Source organism: Epinephelus lanceolatus, chromosome 22 (assembly GCF_041903045.1).
Source record: "Epinephelus lanceolatus isolate andai-2023 chromosome 22, ASM4190304v1, whole genome shotgun sequence".
Lineage (NCBI taxonomy): Eukaryota > Metazoa > Chordata > Actinopteri > Perciformes > Serranidae > Epinephelus > Epinephelus lanceolatus.
This window is the reverse complement of record NC_135755.1, coordinates 2,915,032-2,932,251: the sequence shown is the minus strand read 5'-3', so window position 1 is coordinate 2,932,251 and position 17,220 is coordinate 2,915,032. Positions and strand designations below refer to the sequence as shown.

The following is a 17,220-nucleotide window of genomic DNA, read 5'->3' as shown; positions in this document are numbered from 1 at the left end:
GATTGTACCGACTGGTTTCAGGACAACACTCTCGTTATCACCACGTATCAAATATTAATTTCATGATGTAGATAATAAATCCAGATTATAACAGTCATGTGTCGTCCGTTTCCTTTAACAGGTCACGATCTGCTGAAAATCTCACATTTTATCACAATAATCTGAAAGTGCTTCTGTTATTTTTGGACGTCACAGGACACACCAACATGTCTTCAGGTACAATAAACATTAAAATGACCTCATGGGAAGTTTTTTAAAAGTGAAATGTTAAATCATCATTTGTGGTTAAATTTCATTTCTCTGGTTTTACAGCTGCATGTGATAAATCTACAAACATGGCTGCTGATATTAGTTCATATATATTTCTATTTCAGCATGTTTGGACGTGTGATACACGTGACACACAGGCAGAGGGTTTTTCTTCTACAGGCTCAGCTGCATGAGAGGTTTGAATATGAGCACAGCTGCAGGAGGCAGCTCGCTTTTCTTTTCACAACACACACACAGACACACACACACACACGTGTTTTCTGACAGTCGACTAATCGATTAACTGATTAACTGCTCTCACTTTGTGCTTTCTTTTCCAATCATCTCTCCAACTGACCGATAACCAGCTGAGAGAGAATTCATTAAGTATTTTTATATTTCTGTTAGCTTAGCATAAGAGTTGGAAACAAACGGAAACAGTTATCTTAGCTTAGCATACAGACTGGGAACAGCTAAGTTAGCTTAGCATACAGTCTGAAAACAAAGGGAAAAAGCTGTTAGCATAAAGACTGGAAACAGCTAAGTTAGCTTAGCATAAAGACTGGAAACAAAGGGAAACAGCTAACATAGCTTAGCATAAAGACTGGAAACAGCTCAATTAGCTTAGTATACAGAATGGAAACTAAGGGAAACTGCTAACATAGCTTAGCATAAAGACTGGAAACAGCAAACTTAGCTTTGCATAAAGACTGGAAACAGTTAAGTTAGCTTAGCATGCCGTCTGGAAACAAAGGGAAACCGCTATCTTAGCTTAGCTTTAAGACTGTTTTCAGTCGTTGTGCTAAGCTAACTGTAGCTTCATATTTTCAGTACAGAACGGAGTGTGGTTCGTTTTTTAATTGTTAAAGAGGACCTCATACACAGCAGAGTGAAACTATTAAGTGGAGTCAGTTTTTGTTCAGCTGTTCATTGATTATTAGTTTAGTTTATTTGCATATTTACACGTATATTAAAAAGACCAAGGACTTAAAGTCTCAGGAAGACAACTTACCTATTAAATATAAACAGTCAAACTTTATAAAGATAACCCAAAGACTGTACGATTAGTCAGAGTGTCATTTTGGTAAACTATCACAGATATCAGATTGTCTTTGTAGGAAACACAGCGATGGAGGAGACGAGCAGCAGAGAGGCTGGCTTTTAATTACAGATGAGAAACATGTGAGTGTGTTTGAAGTGTTTTTGTTAATAGGATGAGTACTCACCCAAAGAGCCCCGCTCTCATCCACCCATTCTGTTGAGAGCATTTACATATCTGAGGACACACACACACGCACACACACACGCACACACACACACACACACATCAAACACTGTCTCATCGTTACACAACACCACGAGTGTGTGTGTGTGTGTGTGTGTGTGATTCAGAGCTTTTAATTACTGAATACATCAGAGAATGCACACACACACACACACACTCCATTCATATCGCTGCTCTTTGTTCAGAATGAATCTGATTGGATCCTCCATGTCGAGTCTGTAACAGCCAATCACAGCGGAGAGGAAACGAGTCTCTGACACTGAAGAACTGGAAAAACTCTTTAATATCAAAACACACGGAGACAAATATTACACAACGTGAACCACACAACAGAAGGGTCCCTGCTGCAACACCAGAGCTAATGTCATTTTATTATCTTCCTCTCCGAGAGGGTCGACGTCACGATGACATGATGTTATCAGCTGGAGGTGCAGCTGCCTCTCCCCCACAGGGCTGTAGGCTCCATAGGAGTGTTAAAATGTGTTTGTTTGTTGTGTTATTGGGAGCCAGAATAGAAGGAGTCATGGCTCAAAACCAGCCGCCACTGCCCGTCAACAAAAACAAAGACAACTATGGTTAAATGTGATAAGACCAAAGGACTGGACGGAGGCCATCATCAAAAATGCTCACATGTGCAGCGCACACTTCATATCAGTCTGAGAGACACTGTCCCCATAAGTCCTTGTCTTGTCTCAGTGCAGTCGTTCCCATTCAGACCCCGTCGGGCTGGAAGCATTTCCAGGTCCTGGTTCAGGTTCAGTCTAGTCCTGAGTGGTTTTAATGTTAACGTGGTCCAGCAGGTCGAGTCTCTCTGCGAGTCAGAGGTCTGAATCTCAGGAGGGTTTAGAGGGTTTGTCAGCCTGAGACCAGAGACCAGGACAACAGACAGACAGACAGACAGACAGAGAGTTTATAAAAACCTCAGCAGATGAATCAATAATGAAAACACTTCATCAGAATAATTTCTGTTTAAGAAAACGAGTCTTTCATCTTTGACTTCCTGATAAAACACACACTTTCATCTACAGCACTTGTGTGTAAACGCTCACCGGTACGGGCCGTCTAATGGGCTGTCAGTGCTGCTGCAGGAGGGCGGTCCTCTCCTCCAGCAGCCAATGAGCTGCGATCCTGCTGGCGTAGATCACATAAGACCAGGACAAGATCACGATGGAGAGCAGCAGCTGAGAGACACAGAAGAAGAAACGTATTCAAGGCCAGCAGACAGAACCTCAATGTGCGATTATAAAGACGTATCACCATCAACAACACGTCTGTCCTTCACTGTTATTTACAGATGAAGTCACACTTTGATACAATACCTAAAAAAAAGCAATATCTGATACCATTTTTGATATCATGGGGAAACTTGAAATTAAGGATGATAAAATGTAATTAAAAGATATGCTCACCTCACGTCATACTTTAATAGTAAAAATATTTTCTCACATTTTTTCAACATTTGAGGGGATATTTTATAAATATTTTCGGATATTTTTATTAATATTTTTTTGAGATTTTACTAACTTTTTTGGGGAAAATTTTATTATTATTTTTGGACATCTCATTACAGTAATCTTTGATTTTCATATTGTGTGGTACTGTAAAGCACTATGTAACTCTGGTTAAGAAAAGCACAATCAAAATAAAGTTTATTATTATTAACATTTTTTTGGACATTTCATTAATATTTTTTCTGACATTTTATCAACATTTTTCCCAGATGTCTTATTGACATTTTTTTATTTATTTATTTATTTTTTTAATTTATTAATATTTTTTGGACATTTTATTAACTTTTTGGAGGGATAATTTTATTATTATTTTTGGACATTTTATCAACATTTTTAAAGATAAGTTACTAATATTTTCAGACATTTTATCAATATTTCTGGACATTTCATAAACTTTTTTTTGGACATCTTATTACAAACATCTTTGATTTTCATATTGTGTGGCACTGTAAAGCACTATGTAACTCTGGTTAAGAAAAGCACGATAGAAATAAAGTTTATTATTATTATTAACTTTTTTTTTTGACATTTCATTAATATTTTCATTATATTTTATCAATATTTTTTGACATTTTATTAAAATCTTTAGACATTTTATCAACATTTTTCCCAGTCGTCTTATTGACATTTTTTTCTTTTTTCTTTTTTTTTTGTAACATTTATTAATATTTTTGGACATTCAACTCACTTTTTTCAGACATTTCAATTATATTTTTCTCAACATTGTAGCACACTATACATTTGTATTTGTTTTTAACCTTATTTAATTATGTTATAGTCACATTATTATATTTCATACTCTCTACATACTGTAACGGATCAATGTCCCCTCAGGGATCAGTGAATTATTTCTGATTTTAAAGATCTGAGTAATTATTCCTCTGATCTGTTAACAACATGTAGCTAATCACTGCTTCACTAACTAAATAATTCATCACACAGTAAAGCAAATAAATAATATTATAACGGAACCGCTCCGTTTTTATTTCAACTTCATTTTAATATCTGTGAACCTTAAACAGGCTGACGTTAGGTGGCTGCTAGCTAACTGTTAGCTGCGGTTAGCTAAGTTAGCTTTAGCCATTAGCTTTCCGGTAACGGGGACCAAAGTTTAACGGAGAGTGTGTGCAGTGACCGTACCACAGAGTAGATCCGGTCCAGGTCCCGTCTGCTGAACGTCACCATCTTCTTATTTAACGTTTATCCCGCTGAAACACCGACAGTTAGCCCGACAGCCAGACAGTTAGCTTAACGGTTTGTTTACACCGCCGTTTTTCTTCTTCTCCTTATTGTTACCGGCAGAGACTGGAGCTCAGCAGCGCCTCCTGCTGCTCCGGAGAGCCGCCACACACACACACACACACACACACACACACTCAGTTACACCCGTTAATAAGCCAATAATGGTGGAGGAAGTACTCACAGGTGTTACTGCAGTAACAGTACTCACAACACACAGTAACAATACTTTGTTCTTATAATAAATTCCCGCCTCTTTCATGTGTTTCCTGTTAATTAAAGTGAAACTGTCTCACCTGACATGGAGCCGTTTGACCGTCAGAGGGCAGCACTGACGTCACCAAGAGGTCTCACTCCGCTTCATTTTCAGGAAACACAAACACACAAGGGTTTGATCACCTGCGGTGGAAACTAACAGGGACAAGAAAATGATATTTATATTCGATATTTATTTCTAACATGTAAAAAAAAAAGAGACATGGACAGACAGAGAGAAAGTCGTGGTTACACATAGGCCTAATTAGTGTGTAGTTAGTTTGATTTACACATCCCAAACGCAGTGGGAGTAATAACTTATCTTTGCCTTACAACAAATAAATGTTAATATCAATATTACATATATATCTTAATCAACTTGTGCTGTTATCTTTTTATGTTTGAATGAAAATTAAAATCGAACTTTACTTTTCACCAAATTTCACATTCACAGTTGTAAATTTACAATTTAAAAACATAATTTCTTTGTACTCATGAAGGAGACGGGCCGTTTCCTGTCAGCAATACCTTCCTGACAAAACAAAAAAAGCTGTCAAAACAACAAATGTATGAACTATCTTAAAATTCTCAGGTGAACCTTTTGTCACACCCACTTGCGTCTTTATTTAAATTTTAATTATGTTACATTTGTTTTACTTTTGTTGTCCTTTTCTGTTTGGTACCGTCTTTTCAACGCTCCATCTGTATGTGTATCATTCTGTTCGGACGTGTCTTACAAAGTACAAATCAAGATAAAATTATGAAATACCTGTTTGATGAATAATAAGTGGGACACTATTGTCGTCTGCCTGCAGACAGTGTGGTACAGTGTATAGAGGAGAGGTTCCTCCTGGTCCTCTGTGTAAAACAATGAACACATAAAACAATGTGCAAACATGCAGTGCAACACAGAAAGTCTGTACAAGTCTGACTTATAAACATATAGAAAAATATAAATGACAGCACGTGAATAAATGTAGGTAGTGCAGTAGCGGGCCGAGCACACGTCCCTGGGGTACACCAACACTGAGTGTGATGGCTGCAGGGGTGACGCTCGCCAATGAAGTACATATTTATAAATTTTATTTACTTAGTGGCAGACCAGGGTGGTGGTTCTCTTTTTTAAAAAGGAGTGGGGGATGTGCTCCAGTTACTGGGGTAGCACACTGCTCAGTCTCCCTGGGAAAGTTTAATCCAGGGTGCTGGAAAGGAGGCTCCGATCTCAGATTCAGGAGGAGCAATGCGGATTCTGTCCTGGCTGTGGAATGGTGGACCAAGTCCTTTACCCTTGTGAGGCTGCTGGAGGGGTCGTGGGAGTTTGCCCATCCAGTCTACATGTGCTTTGTGGACTTGAAGAAAGAACACGGGGCGGTTTGCAGCCGGGATGAGAGTCAGCACCACTAAGTTTAAGGACATGGTTCTCTGCTGGAAACTGGTGGATTGTTCCCTCTGCACTGGTCCATCTCCGTCCCGACCCTCACCTACGGTCATGAGCTCTGGGTAGTGACTGAAAGAGACCGTCGATACATGTGTCTGAATGAGTTTCCTCAGCAGGGTGTCTGGGCTCAGCCTTAGAGATAGGGGGAGGAGCTCGGAGTAGAGCCGCTGCTCCTTCGCGTCAGAAGGTGTCAGTTGAGGTGGTTCAACATCTGATCAGGATCCTCCTGGACGCCTCCTGTTAGAGGTGTTCTGGGCACCTCCCACTGGTAGGAGGCCCCGGGGCAGACCCAGAACACACTGGAGGGATTATATATCTCATCTGGCCTGGGAACACCTCAGGTCCTCCAGGAGGAGCTGGAGAGTGTTGCTGGGGAGAGGGACGTCTGGAGTACACAGTAGTGAAAGAAGTACTCAGATTCTTTACTGCTGTTAAAACCACGCTACAAAAAGAACCCACTACAAGTCAAAGCCCTGCATTTAAAACCTGACTGAAATAAAAGTACTGCCAGTAACGTGAAAGTGTAGATTGTGCAGTAAAATGCTGCGTCAGTGTTTCAGTGATTTACAGTAAAGTATTTCCCTCTGAGCTGTGGTGCAGTCGGACTATAAAGATAAAGCAGCAGAAGTTGAATTACGACTCTGTGGCTACTTGAGTAAAAGTACTTCGTTACATTGGGATAGTTTCATGTGTTATGCTATGAGTGAGTTTCTCCCTTATTGACGATCTTTGGCTCAACAAAAAAACTGTCCCATCATCCACCGCGGCATCTTTCTCATTCCAGCTGTGTGGGGCTCCGGTCCGAGCGACACAAATGTCTCTGTTTCTAACGGGAGTGTCGGTGTAAACGGATCAGAGCAGCGGAGCCCGGTGCACCGGTGTCCTCGCTGACGGCGGATGCCGCTCACGGTGCGGACTTCAGCCCGGAGGAGGAGAAAAACCCCGGATGAGAAGCGACCTGGGGAGTCTACTTCTGCTGCTCAGGTCCGGAAAGCTAACCGTGCTAGCATGCTAACAGGCTAACAGCAACCTTTCGGTGTTTTGTGTCTGTAACGGAGCTCCGTTTCTCAGTGTGAGCACATCACGGCACACAGGTGCCGGTGCTCACCGCGGGGTGTGAGAAACACTGAGTTTGACACAAGCAGAACATCTGAACCGCCGCTTGGCTAAATGCTAACAGAGCTATGTGTTAGCATGCTAGTCTGTTAGCAGCTAGCAATGTCAGTAATGTAGTCTTGTTCTGTGGCGGAGGGGTTCTGATCCGTTACTGCAGTAACAATACCAACAGCACACAGTAACTATACTCAGTTACACTGATGATTTCTGCCCCGAATTAGTGACAAGGTTGTTTTATACTTAGAAATTTAAAGTTAATTTTCTACCATGAGCGTCACTGTACTGGCTCTGTGACAAAACTAAAACGACAAATTTGCTGATGGAGTTTGGTGAACAGATGTTAAAACATGCTGGATCATTTTAACCTTCTCTATATACTGTATACATATTATTCTGTGTAATATAAATGTGTTTATTGTGGTTGATTCAGACAAGAGCAGTAAAGCAGCGAGGGAAGAAGTATTCAGATCCTTTACTGCAGTAAAAGTAATAATACCATACTGTGAGGATACTCGGTTACAGTAAGAGTGCAGCTTTGAAACTGTTCCTTTGGTAAAAGTATGGAAACATAATCTGGAGACATTAAAATATAGTAACATAATGTAGTTTTTAAAGCTGAACCCCAAAAAACTGAAGTCAAAAGTCAACAACAAGGATACATTTGTCAGCTGGTCAGTCATTAATCCCTCCTCCTGTGTGTTTTCAGGTGATGGCGCCCACACGGATGAAGCTGCGAGTGCGTCGCCGTGACAATGCGGCCGCAGGTGCCGCAGCAGGAGGCGGTCAGCCAGAGGAGGAAGAGGAGAGGAGCCGAGAGAGCAGTGGTCGCAGCAGCAGGAGGAAAACCACCACGTCAACCACAGCTGCTGCCGCCTCCTCCTCCTCGTCTCCTCCTCCCTCCTCCTCCTCTGCCTCGGCCTCAGCGCGGGCAGTGATGGCGGCGGAGGAGGCATCGCCTGATTCCAAGTGTCCGATCTGCTTGGACCGCTTCAACAACCTGGCGTACCTGGACCGCTGCCTGCACCGCTTCTGCTTCCCCTGCATCCAGGAGTGGTCGCACAACAAGGCTGAGTGTCCGCTCTGTAAGCAGCCCTTCGCCTCCATCCTGCACTCCGTCCGCGCTGAGGACGACTTCAAGGAGTACACGCTGCGGCCGGCGCCCGCCAACAGCAGCGTCGCTGCCACTGTGGCGATGGTGGCGGCGATGGCTTCGGCAGCGAGGAGCGACCACCAGATGAGGCTGATGCTGAGGAGGCACAGAGGGCCGGACGGCGGGGAGACAAACACGAGGAGGCGGAGGAGGGAGAGGGGAGGGAGAGGCAGGAGGTCGGGGGTGTGGGAGTGGTACCTTGACTCTCCTCCTCTGGCTCTCCCTCCTCTTCCTCACCATCCCGCTGTCTCTCCCGTTGTGGCAGAGGACAGTGAGGAGGGAGAGGACCTGGAGGAGCAGAGGATTAGGGGAGGAGCTGATCTGGCGGAGCGTGGCGTGATATTTGAGGGGCTGACGGGACTCGGGGGAGCGGTGGCACCTGTGGGCCCCAATGACCGGGCATCACGGCGGCTAATGACCCGACTGGTGGCGAGGCAGCGGCTGCAGCGAGAAGGTGGAACTGTGCGGCGGCTGAGGGAGCGCGAGACAGTGGCCTTCCGCCGTGCTCTCTACCGAAGCGGCATACGGGTTCGTGGCGTTGCTGGAATCAATGGCAATGGTAACCAGGGGCAGCAGCAGCAGCGTGACATCACAGCAGAGAGCTTCCGCCGCAACCCCACCCACCTGAACAGACTCCGCCCCTGGCTGCGGCGGGAGCTCACGGTGCTGTATGGTGCACACGGTTCACTCGTCGACATCGTCCAGCGCATCATCATGGCACGGCTTGCCCGCCACGGCCTGGAGGACACGCCCACCGTAGAAGAAGAGCTGCGACCTTTTCTGTTGGCCCGCACCGACCACTTTCTACATGAACTGGTCAGCTTCGCCCGCTCGCCGCTCAGCCTGGAAAACTACGACCTGCAGGCGGTGTACGAGCCACCGGCTGCTGCCTTGGAGCTGGACGGCACGAGCAGCTCCAGCGAGAGCAGCTCGGTCATCGCCATATCAGAGGGCGAGGAAGAAGAGAGACAGGTGGGAGGAAGATCAGAGGAGAGGCAGCTGGTGAGGGCGGGGGGCGCTCACGATGATGTCATCCAAGCAGGAAGCTGCCTCAGTCTGTCCGCCTGGGACGATGAGACTCCAGGACCCTCGTACTCCACCGCCGAGCCATCGTGTTCGCTCGCCTCGCTGTCTTTTAGCCCTGCCCCACAGGAGGCAGCCAATGAGGAGGAGGCCGGGGAGAAGCGGGACGAGGAGGAGGAGTGTCTGATAGTCGGATACAAGAAGCCAATAGCGGAGCGGACTCCTGAGTTGGTGCAGCTCTCCTCCGACACCGAGGAAGAGGAGGAGAAAAAGGAGGAGGAGGAGAACGCAGCTGAGAAACCTCCTCCCCTCTCCTCCACCACTCCTCCCCTCTCCTACCTACCCACAATCCCCCCCTCTACGTCAGGCGCCTGCAGCCGCGAGCAGGATGACCAGCCAAAGGAGAAAGATGGCGAACACCGCTCACATGCACGCTCGTGGTCGGGCAGCTCGGGAAGAAACTCTGTGTGCACTCTCAGCCCGGTGACGCCTGGAGAGAGCGAGCTGCGACGGGAGAGCTGGAGAGACAGGAAGTCCTGCAGCGAGGTGACGAGGGAGAAGAGGAGGAAGAAGAAAAGGAGGAGGAGAGGGCGGGACAGGAGCGGCGACCGGCTCAGGAAGAGCGGCACCCTGTACAACCCAAACCGCTCCATTTATCCTGCGTTGATGCGTCACCACTCTCCCTCGCCATTTCACTCCAGCATTGAGTCAGGCTCACCACTGCCGCCTAGCCCAGACGACTCCAGCTGGGAGTACCCATGTTCCCAGGTTTCTCCTCTCACCTCCTCCGTCTCCTCACCCTCCCGTTCCTTCTCCTCCTCACCCCTTTGCTCCTCCCCACAGCCGTCATCACCGACAGCGCAGACGCCCTCGCTCTCCCCCAGCAACAATCACCATGGAGAAAAACCAGGCGGGAAGAGGAAGTACAAGAGCCGCCACCTGGACAGCGATGACAAGGACCCCACCTGGAGGCCGAGCAGCAGCCACTGCAGGGAGAAGAGGAGGGAGCGGGGGGTGAAGGAGAGGAGGAAGAAGGGGAGAGATGGGGGGAGGAGAAGAGAGAGGCAGAGGAGGGATGTCGGAGAGAGGTGAGAGGAGACACTTCCTGTTTCTGTTTTGAGGTGAAATTGTAGACGTTTCTGTCATGAACAAAAAGTGTAAACCTGTTTCCTGTCTGTCCTCCAGCAGCAGCAGGAGGAGCAGAGAAGACCGGAGTCCCAGCGTGGAGATCATTTACGAGGGCACCATCACCTCCAGCATGACACAATCCCCCGCACGCAAACGCCGCAGGAAACGACACCGCAACACACAACACAGCAGGTACAGCATGTCAGTCGTAAATTTGAATTAAAGCTGCAAGCAGCGATGAGCGCCCCCTCGTACCTCGCCGCCAACGGGGTTGCTGGCGGGATGTTGGTTGACACAGCTGTGCATTTACTCTAATCAGACATGAGAAGTTTGAGGCAGATTTGATCACATACAGTAGAGTTACAAACTACTTTCTGTTTCATGGCAAAACATTCAGTGCTTCCCAGAGTCAAGGATGCTTCCTTGGTTGGATGGGTCCTACAGAGGCTAGGCAATACTCCTTCTTAGCATTCGGTGAACACACATTGGAACAGGCCACTGAGTGCCCAGGTGTGTATCATTAAAGAAAGTTTTCTGAAGGAAGGACTCGGTCCTTGGTAGAATTCGAAGGGTCCTTGACATTGGAACAGTCCTCTGGCGGGATTCGATTACATCCTTGAAATTCAGCCTTTTAAGGATCCTTCCTTGACTTTGCGAAGCACTAATAGAATTTCAACGCCTCGCCATAGCCACACCCTTCAACGAAAACCTAAAAGCTTCTTAATTTGGTATCATCAAGGCAAGTGAAATCTCTCGGAGTTCATCATCAAAACACAATACCTGAAAATACCCCAAAAAATAAAAAGTGAATTCAAAATGGCTGACTTCCTGTTGGGTTTAGGGTGACTACAATGGTTCCGCCCAAAGCTGAAAGAAACGTGGGCTGGTTTCCTAGATAGAACGAAGGTTTCAAGAACCAGAGCCAGTTTGGTGGAAAGGGATTACAGGTGAAACATAACGCAGGGGCTGATAGCTGAATCAAGACATTTCGCTATCGAGACATTTTGTCGCATTCAAGCACAAAATCCATAAAATATCAAAATTTTCATCAGTTCTTATGCACGTACAAAGTTTTGTAAGTTTTTGAGCACCTTTAGCCCCTCAACGCAGCAATTCATTTTGTGAAATAATAACAGAGTGATTTCAGTCGAGTCCTTGCACCAGTCGGTTCCAAGGGCCCTAATCAAGTGCCAAATTCATCACCGTTAACTGACTCTAGGAAACGTTCGATTTGGTTAAAACGTGTAACATTACCAAAGATATTCAGTTCACTGTGATGTTGGATAAAGAGTGCTAACATTCTGTCCGTCTGTCGCAGCTCGCCGGTTATCATCACCCTCGACAGCGACAGCAGCCATGACGACGCCAACAACAAAAACAACCACAGCAGCAGCAGCAGTCCGCTCAGCAGCCAGCAGACCGTCGACTTCTCAGACCTTCCTCCTCTCCCGTTGGTGCATTCCGCTGGTGTGGGCGGAGCCTTGAATGCAGAAATTGGTGAGCTTCCTGTTGACATCCTGGACCGAGGGTCTGATGGGTCAGAGACTGAGCCAGCGGACCAACCGGAGGCTGCAGGTCCCATCGCCATTGACAACAGTGATCATGACGTGGACGTGGAAAACGTTGAAGAGAGTGGTTCACTGCTGGGACTGGATGAGGATAAAGGACAAATGAGAACGGCTGATACAAAGTTAACAGCTCCTGGTAATCAGACAGGAGTAGGAGGTGTGGAGGGCGGCTCTCAGCCAACAGGAGCGATCGATGCTGCTGCCACATCAACAAATCTGGTCCGCAAAAGAGACGCTGAGGTGTCGACCTCTGACAGCCATCTGCTAGCAACCATCCTCAATGACCTAAAGGGAATCACTGCACCTAAATGTGACCTTTCTCTGAACTTTGAGCCCAGCTGTTCACCTGAAACCAGAAACAAGCGTTTTAGGAAACAGTGTGAGGTCAGTCAGTCTCGCTCAAACCAGGACGACTGGTTGGCTGAGACAAGATATCCTTATACAGATTCGTCTGACAAGCGACTGTCTTATGATCTTGTGGACGAAAATCGGGGCTCTGACTTGCCGACATGTCGTACCTCCATCCGCCCGCTACCTCCTCTTGAGCAACCTAAGGAGTGTAGGGTCAGAGAGGAGGGCAAGGACGCCCCTCCACTCCTGAAAAGGGCAAGTCCTGTGAGGTCATACAACAGAAATACTCCACCGCCATTAAAACACAAAGATCATGGAAGCCCACACCTGTCACCCATATCTCCCATTGACTTGCACTCACCTTGTACCTCTGTTGGCACTGACCCAGTTGGTGTAAATTCTCATGTTGATCTTAATTCAAATCCTACTGTCTCCTCTGTTGACTCCTGTTTGGGTGCTGAGCTGCCTAAAGACAATCCGGCCATCCCTGGCATTTCAGCGCTGAACCAACATGTCACAAACACTATGGCACAGAGAGGAGAGCCGGCATCTACGAGCAGCATTTTAGCTGATGACATGCATTCATCTTGTCATCTAGCACTCATTGACTCCCATTCAACTGCTCCTTCTAAACGTGGAGCATCAGCTGCCAGCATCCATTCCATGAGTCACAAACATCCCATTGATTTCCATTCTTCTTCTGGGTTGGAAAATAGTTCCACAAGTGCTGACTGCATTTCACATCTGGGCTTCAGTTCTTTTCATTCTTCAAAGGTACATTCCGGTCGTGACAGCACAAAGGAAATATCTTCCTCTGGTCATAGATCTTCACCCATTGACTTGCAGCCTGTAAATTCTTTATCTCCCATTGATTTCCATTTGGCCAAAACTGGCTGGTTCAGAGAGAAACCAGCTCACACTGACTCTACCTCCAGGAGTAACACTATGAGCTCAAATTCCAGTCGGGTAGCACCCATTGATCCCCATCCTTCCAGCAGTGTTTCTGCTGAAGGGACACCGGGAGGTGGTGATGTTTTCTCAGGAGTCAACTTTAATGACACATCACCGCCTGTTTTCGTTTCATCCATTGATTCAAGGACACAGAATCTCTGCTCACCCATTGACTCTCACCTGTCCACTTTGAGAGAGAACTTTTCAGAAAGGCGTCTACCCTGTAGAGTTAGCTCAGTGCCAACAACAGCTACCAGTGGCAGGTTGTCACCCATTGACGTGCATCCTAGTAGTCCCAAATTCAGAGTTGACCTCCACTCTTCCACTGCAGCTTCAGAAAGACTGATGGACAGCAAAGCAACATCAATAGTGAATCATGGGGTGAGATCGCCCCATGGTCACCTGCCACCCATTGATTTGCATCATACAAATCCTGTGCCACCTGGTAATGCACATTCTTCTGTCTCTGTCCGCGCCATGATGGATGAACACTTGAACCACACAGCCTTATCCTCCACTACCTTCCACACATCACATAAAAAGTGCAGCTCACAGTCCCAACCTACCGTTGAATCCCACTCAAAACTTCTCAACCTCACCGACTCTCATTCAAAACCTCGCAACCACTTTGATTCCAGATCCAACCCACAGATCTCTATTGACGCCTGCCCAAAACATAACCTCCCCATTGACTCTCATCCAAAAAACTCCCAGAGAGACTTTCAGCTCCCCACTGAATATGTCATCACATCTTCCCACCAGTCTGTTGACAACCAATGGAACTCTGACGCCTCCATTGACACCCACTCAGACTCTAAGTCGCCCATTGACGAACGCTCGGCCAGCAGCGTCTGGAATACACACACGCACTCTGCCACGTAGGACATACACATACACACACAAACTTCTGGAATGAAAAGAGATTTAAATGTTTTGAATTCTTAATTAAGAAAATATGATGAAAGAACTGCTGATTTTTTTTTAACCTGTTATTATTTTTGTTTATAAGATAAATTGTGTTCATTAAGATGTAACCTCTTTCTGCCGCCTCATCCCGGAGATCATGATGCTGTTTGATGCCGTATGTTTGTGTGTGAAGAACGTTGTTCAGTAATTATTTTCAGATGTGACATGGACAAAACGATATATTCAGTCTCAAGTACTGACGTATATTTTTACATTTTTAATGTAACAATTTTTAGTTTGCAACTGAAGAAGCAATAGAATAAATCAAATTGTTAAAATTAGGTTTTAAACAGCTTCTTTAGTGATTAAATCATCTGATTACCAAGGACGAAAAGATGATTTAAAAAAAAGATTTTTGATTTCTTCTGAGGAATTCAGGAGGTAAGATGCAAAGTCCAGTCACATTGGAAATATCCGTCAATGTCTGGATGGAGCTGCAGTTTCATCCTGGTGTGTTGGACATGTAAGTGTGTGTGTGAATGTGTGTGAGTGTAAAACGTTCTGTAGGAAAACCTCACGAATCAAAGAATAAAGTTTGGTCAGAAAGTGAGACGCTGTTTGTGTGTATGTCAATCCAGATCCTGATATGGCAAAAAATTAGGCCTGAACGGAATCTGCGAATTGTTTAATTCTTTGCAGCAGTGATCCAAAATGAAAATCTGTGGAATGTTTTTGTTTGTGTTCATTTATGATAACAACTGTTATTGAACAAAAACAACCTCACACAATACATTTAAACCTAAAATGAATGAAACCTAGAACTCCTTCGTAGATTTTAGTGGAAACTTTGAATCAGAAATTTGATTTAATCTTGAATACTTCAACAAAAAATTTAAATATTTTATGAAAAAGTGAGTCAACAAACTGTGGGACACACAGCTGTTAAAACGGAAGCTTTAATAAGGGGCAGAGCGAACAAACTATCAACATTTAATCTTATTTTTGACATTTCTTCTCACTACAACTTTGATTTAAAGTTGCCTGAATTACAAGAAGCATCTATATTCCTAAAATCTGTGGGTGCAGATTCTGTTAGTCTGCTAATAACTTGGTACCGCTGTCAGTTAAATACCATAAATTCAAATGTGCTCATGACTTGTAAGCCATTATTAACTTTATTCTTCTCCAGTTGGACACTTGATTTATCTTTCTAAGCAGTTATCAACGGAACATCTGGATCAAAGTGTATTTCCATAAATTGATTAGTCCATTGACAGAAAAATAGTCACCAAGAATCATATCATTTTTGAAACCAAAATGCCAAAGATTCTCTCGTAATCACTCCTTAAATGTGAATAATTTTAGTTTTACTTTGTCCATTTTTATCTTTTTGGTAGAAATCACTTCACTATGGAGCCCCGAAGTCCTTAAAGGTGATGTTTTTATTTTAGTTTGTGGAAAAAAAAAACATATGGAAATTAATAAGTTGTTTTTTCAACATTTAAATGTTTGTTCATTGATGCTGTAGGCCCAAAGTGAGTCTGTCTTTAATTGTAAAAATGTGTAGCCTATATGCTGAATAAAGATTTTGTTTTTCTCGCATTTTGGCAACTAAAATATGCGTCAGTCGTCTGTAGCTATGTTATTTAGCTTTAAAAAATTAAGTCAAGCTCATACACCTTAAACACATTTAGGATTTCAGACATTGTAAAATCTGTTAGGTGCAGTTTGTGTTTCTCACCACCAGGTGGAGCAGTCAGCTGGTTTTTGCTCTTCCCCTCCTCACTGCTCCTTCATGGTCTCCCTTCTTCTCTCTTTTCCTCCTCCATGTCCTTCACTTTCTCCTTCCTCCTCCGCCTCCTCCTCCTCCGCCTCCTCCTCGTCTCTCGCCCTCAGAAGAAAAACTAAGAGGGATAATGAGTCTCGAGGGAGACACAGAGACACACTTCCACACTAATTAAGACTATCAGGGTTCGATTAAATGGCTGTTAAACAGACACAGTGTGGTGGAGCGCTGCCAAGTCCTGACTCCGGTCACAGAAAGTGAAAAGGACGAGGGGGGATCGGACGCAGTGAAGGGTACAATGATGAAAAAGAAAGAAACTGACCTGGACATGAGACGTCAGTGGTGTTTGAGCTCCAGTTAGGTCCACGTCACCATGATCTCTGATCTCTGTTACAGCGTCTCAGAGACAACACAGAGCAGGACAAACTGTCCTCACCAGGCTGAGGGACATCAGACACTCACAAATAAGTTTCACAGTCGACTCCATGAGAAGTATAAAGGAAGAAAACTTCCCCCACTGAATAAGACTTTCTGTGAGATTTCATTTCACTAAGAACACCAGGCTGCTGATTGAGCAGCTACACGAGATAACACCTGAAAATATTCTGTTCCTGCTCCGTCTTTCTGTCAGCTGAGGAGGCCTCGGCCTGAAAACATGTTGTGGAGAAGACAAATGCTGTGTCTCAAATCGTGTGCTTCTGTACTTACACTTAATATTTTGAGTGCCTAAGTGTGTTCACACTGAGAAGTATGGAAAAATGCAGTGCACTGTGAGTACCTGAATGGTGCACTCAAAACGGTCATGAAGTTGTGTGTGGAACTATGGACACTTCTCACCCGCAATGGTCGCCATCTTGGCTACGTAGCGGAAGGGGAGGGGCCACCTTTCAAACTGGAAATGGCAGCCAAGGACTGTGCGACTGTGAACGTCGCTGCATTGTACAAATACATGTGTTTTTTGCACTAAGCACCACTATACTGCAGTCGGGTGTAAGCCAGCAGTATGTTAGCAGTCTGTAATGATTTGGTACTGCGAACGATAACGCGAATGCTAATGCTAGTTTGCTAACTAGCTAATTTGCGGTCGTCATTCTGGTGAGTGCACATCGGCTGTGTTTGGTTTGAGACAACACTACCCCGTTGAAATTCACGCACTACACCAATGAGTACATAGTGCACACAGTATACTACATGGAAGTGTGCTAACGGAAGTATGTGATTTGAGACACACTGAAAGACACACAAAGTTGTAAGTCGTAGTGGT

At 45.1% G+C, this 17,220-nt stretch overlaps 1 protein-coding gene and 1 long non-coding RNA gene across 3 annotated transcripts; one reads left to right on the top strand and one right to left on the bottom strand.

Moving 5' to 3' along the window:
• Nucleotides 1–1,799: 1,799 nt before the first annotated feature.
• On the bottom strand, nucleotides 1,800–4,347 carry LOC117246006 (uncharacterized). The gene is made up of 3 exons (XR_004500653.2): nucleotides 4,186–4,347; nucleotides 2,584–2,715; nucleotides 1,800–2,394 (listed from the first exon to the last, which is right to left on the bottom strand). It is a non-coding gene; the product is annotated as an uncharacterized LOC117246006 (long non-coding RNA).
• Nucleotides 4,348–6,736: 2,389 nt separating this feature from the next.
• On the top strand, nucleotides 6,737–14,780 carry LOC117245812 (uncharacterized). 2 transcript variants are annotated; one of them, XM_033609355.2, is made up of 4 exons: nucleotides 6,737–6,961; nucleotides 7,800–10,354; nucleotides 10,455–10,586; nucleotides 11,713–14,780. In XM_033609355.2, exons 1-4 carry the CDS (start codon nucleotides 6,875–6,877, stop codon nucleotides 14,144–14,146), a joined length of 5,208 nt encoding a protein of 1,735 aa, XP_033465246.2. In that variant the 5' UTR covers nucleotides 6,737–6,874; the 3' UTR covers nucleotides 14,147–14,780. The 2 variants fall into 2 exon arrangements, with proteins under 2 accessions (XP_033465246.2, XP_033465245.2); XM_033609354.2 differs by having other exon boundaries at nucleotides 10,452–10,586.
• The last annotated feature ends 2,440 nt before the right edge of the window (nucleotides 14,781–17,220 follow it).

What these genes read in the sequence shown, in the direction of transcription:
- LOC117245812 (XM_033609354.2), top strand. Translation starts at nt 6,875, where the DNA reads ATGCCGCTCACGGTGCGGACTTCAGCCCGGAGGAGGAGAAAAACCCCG. An exon ending in AGGAGGGATGTCGGAGAGAG is followed by an intron (nt 10,355 to 10,451) that starts GTGAGAGGAGAC and finishes TCTGTCCTCCAG; the next exon opens with CAGCAGCAGGAGGAGCAGAG. An exon ending in CGCAACACACAACACAGCAG is followed by an intron (nt 10,587 to 11,712) that starts GTACAGCATGTC and finishes CGTCTGTCGCAG; the next exon opens with CTCGCCGGTTATCATCACCC.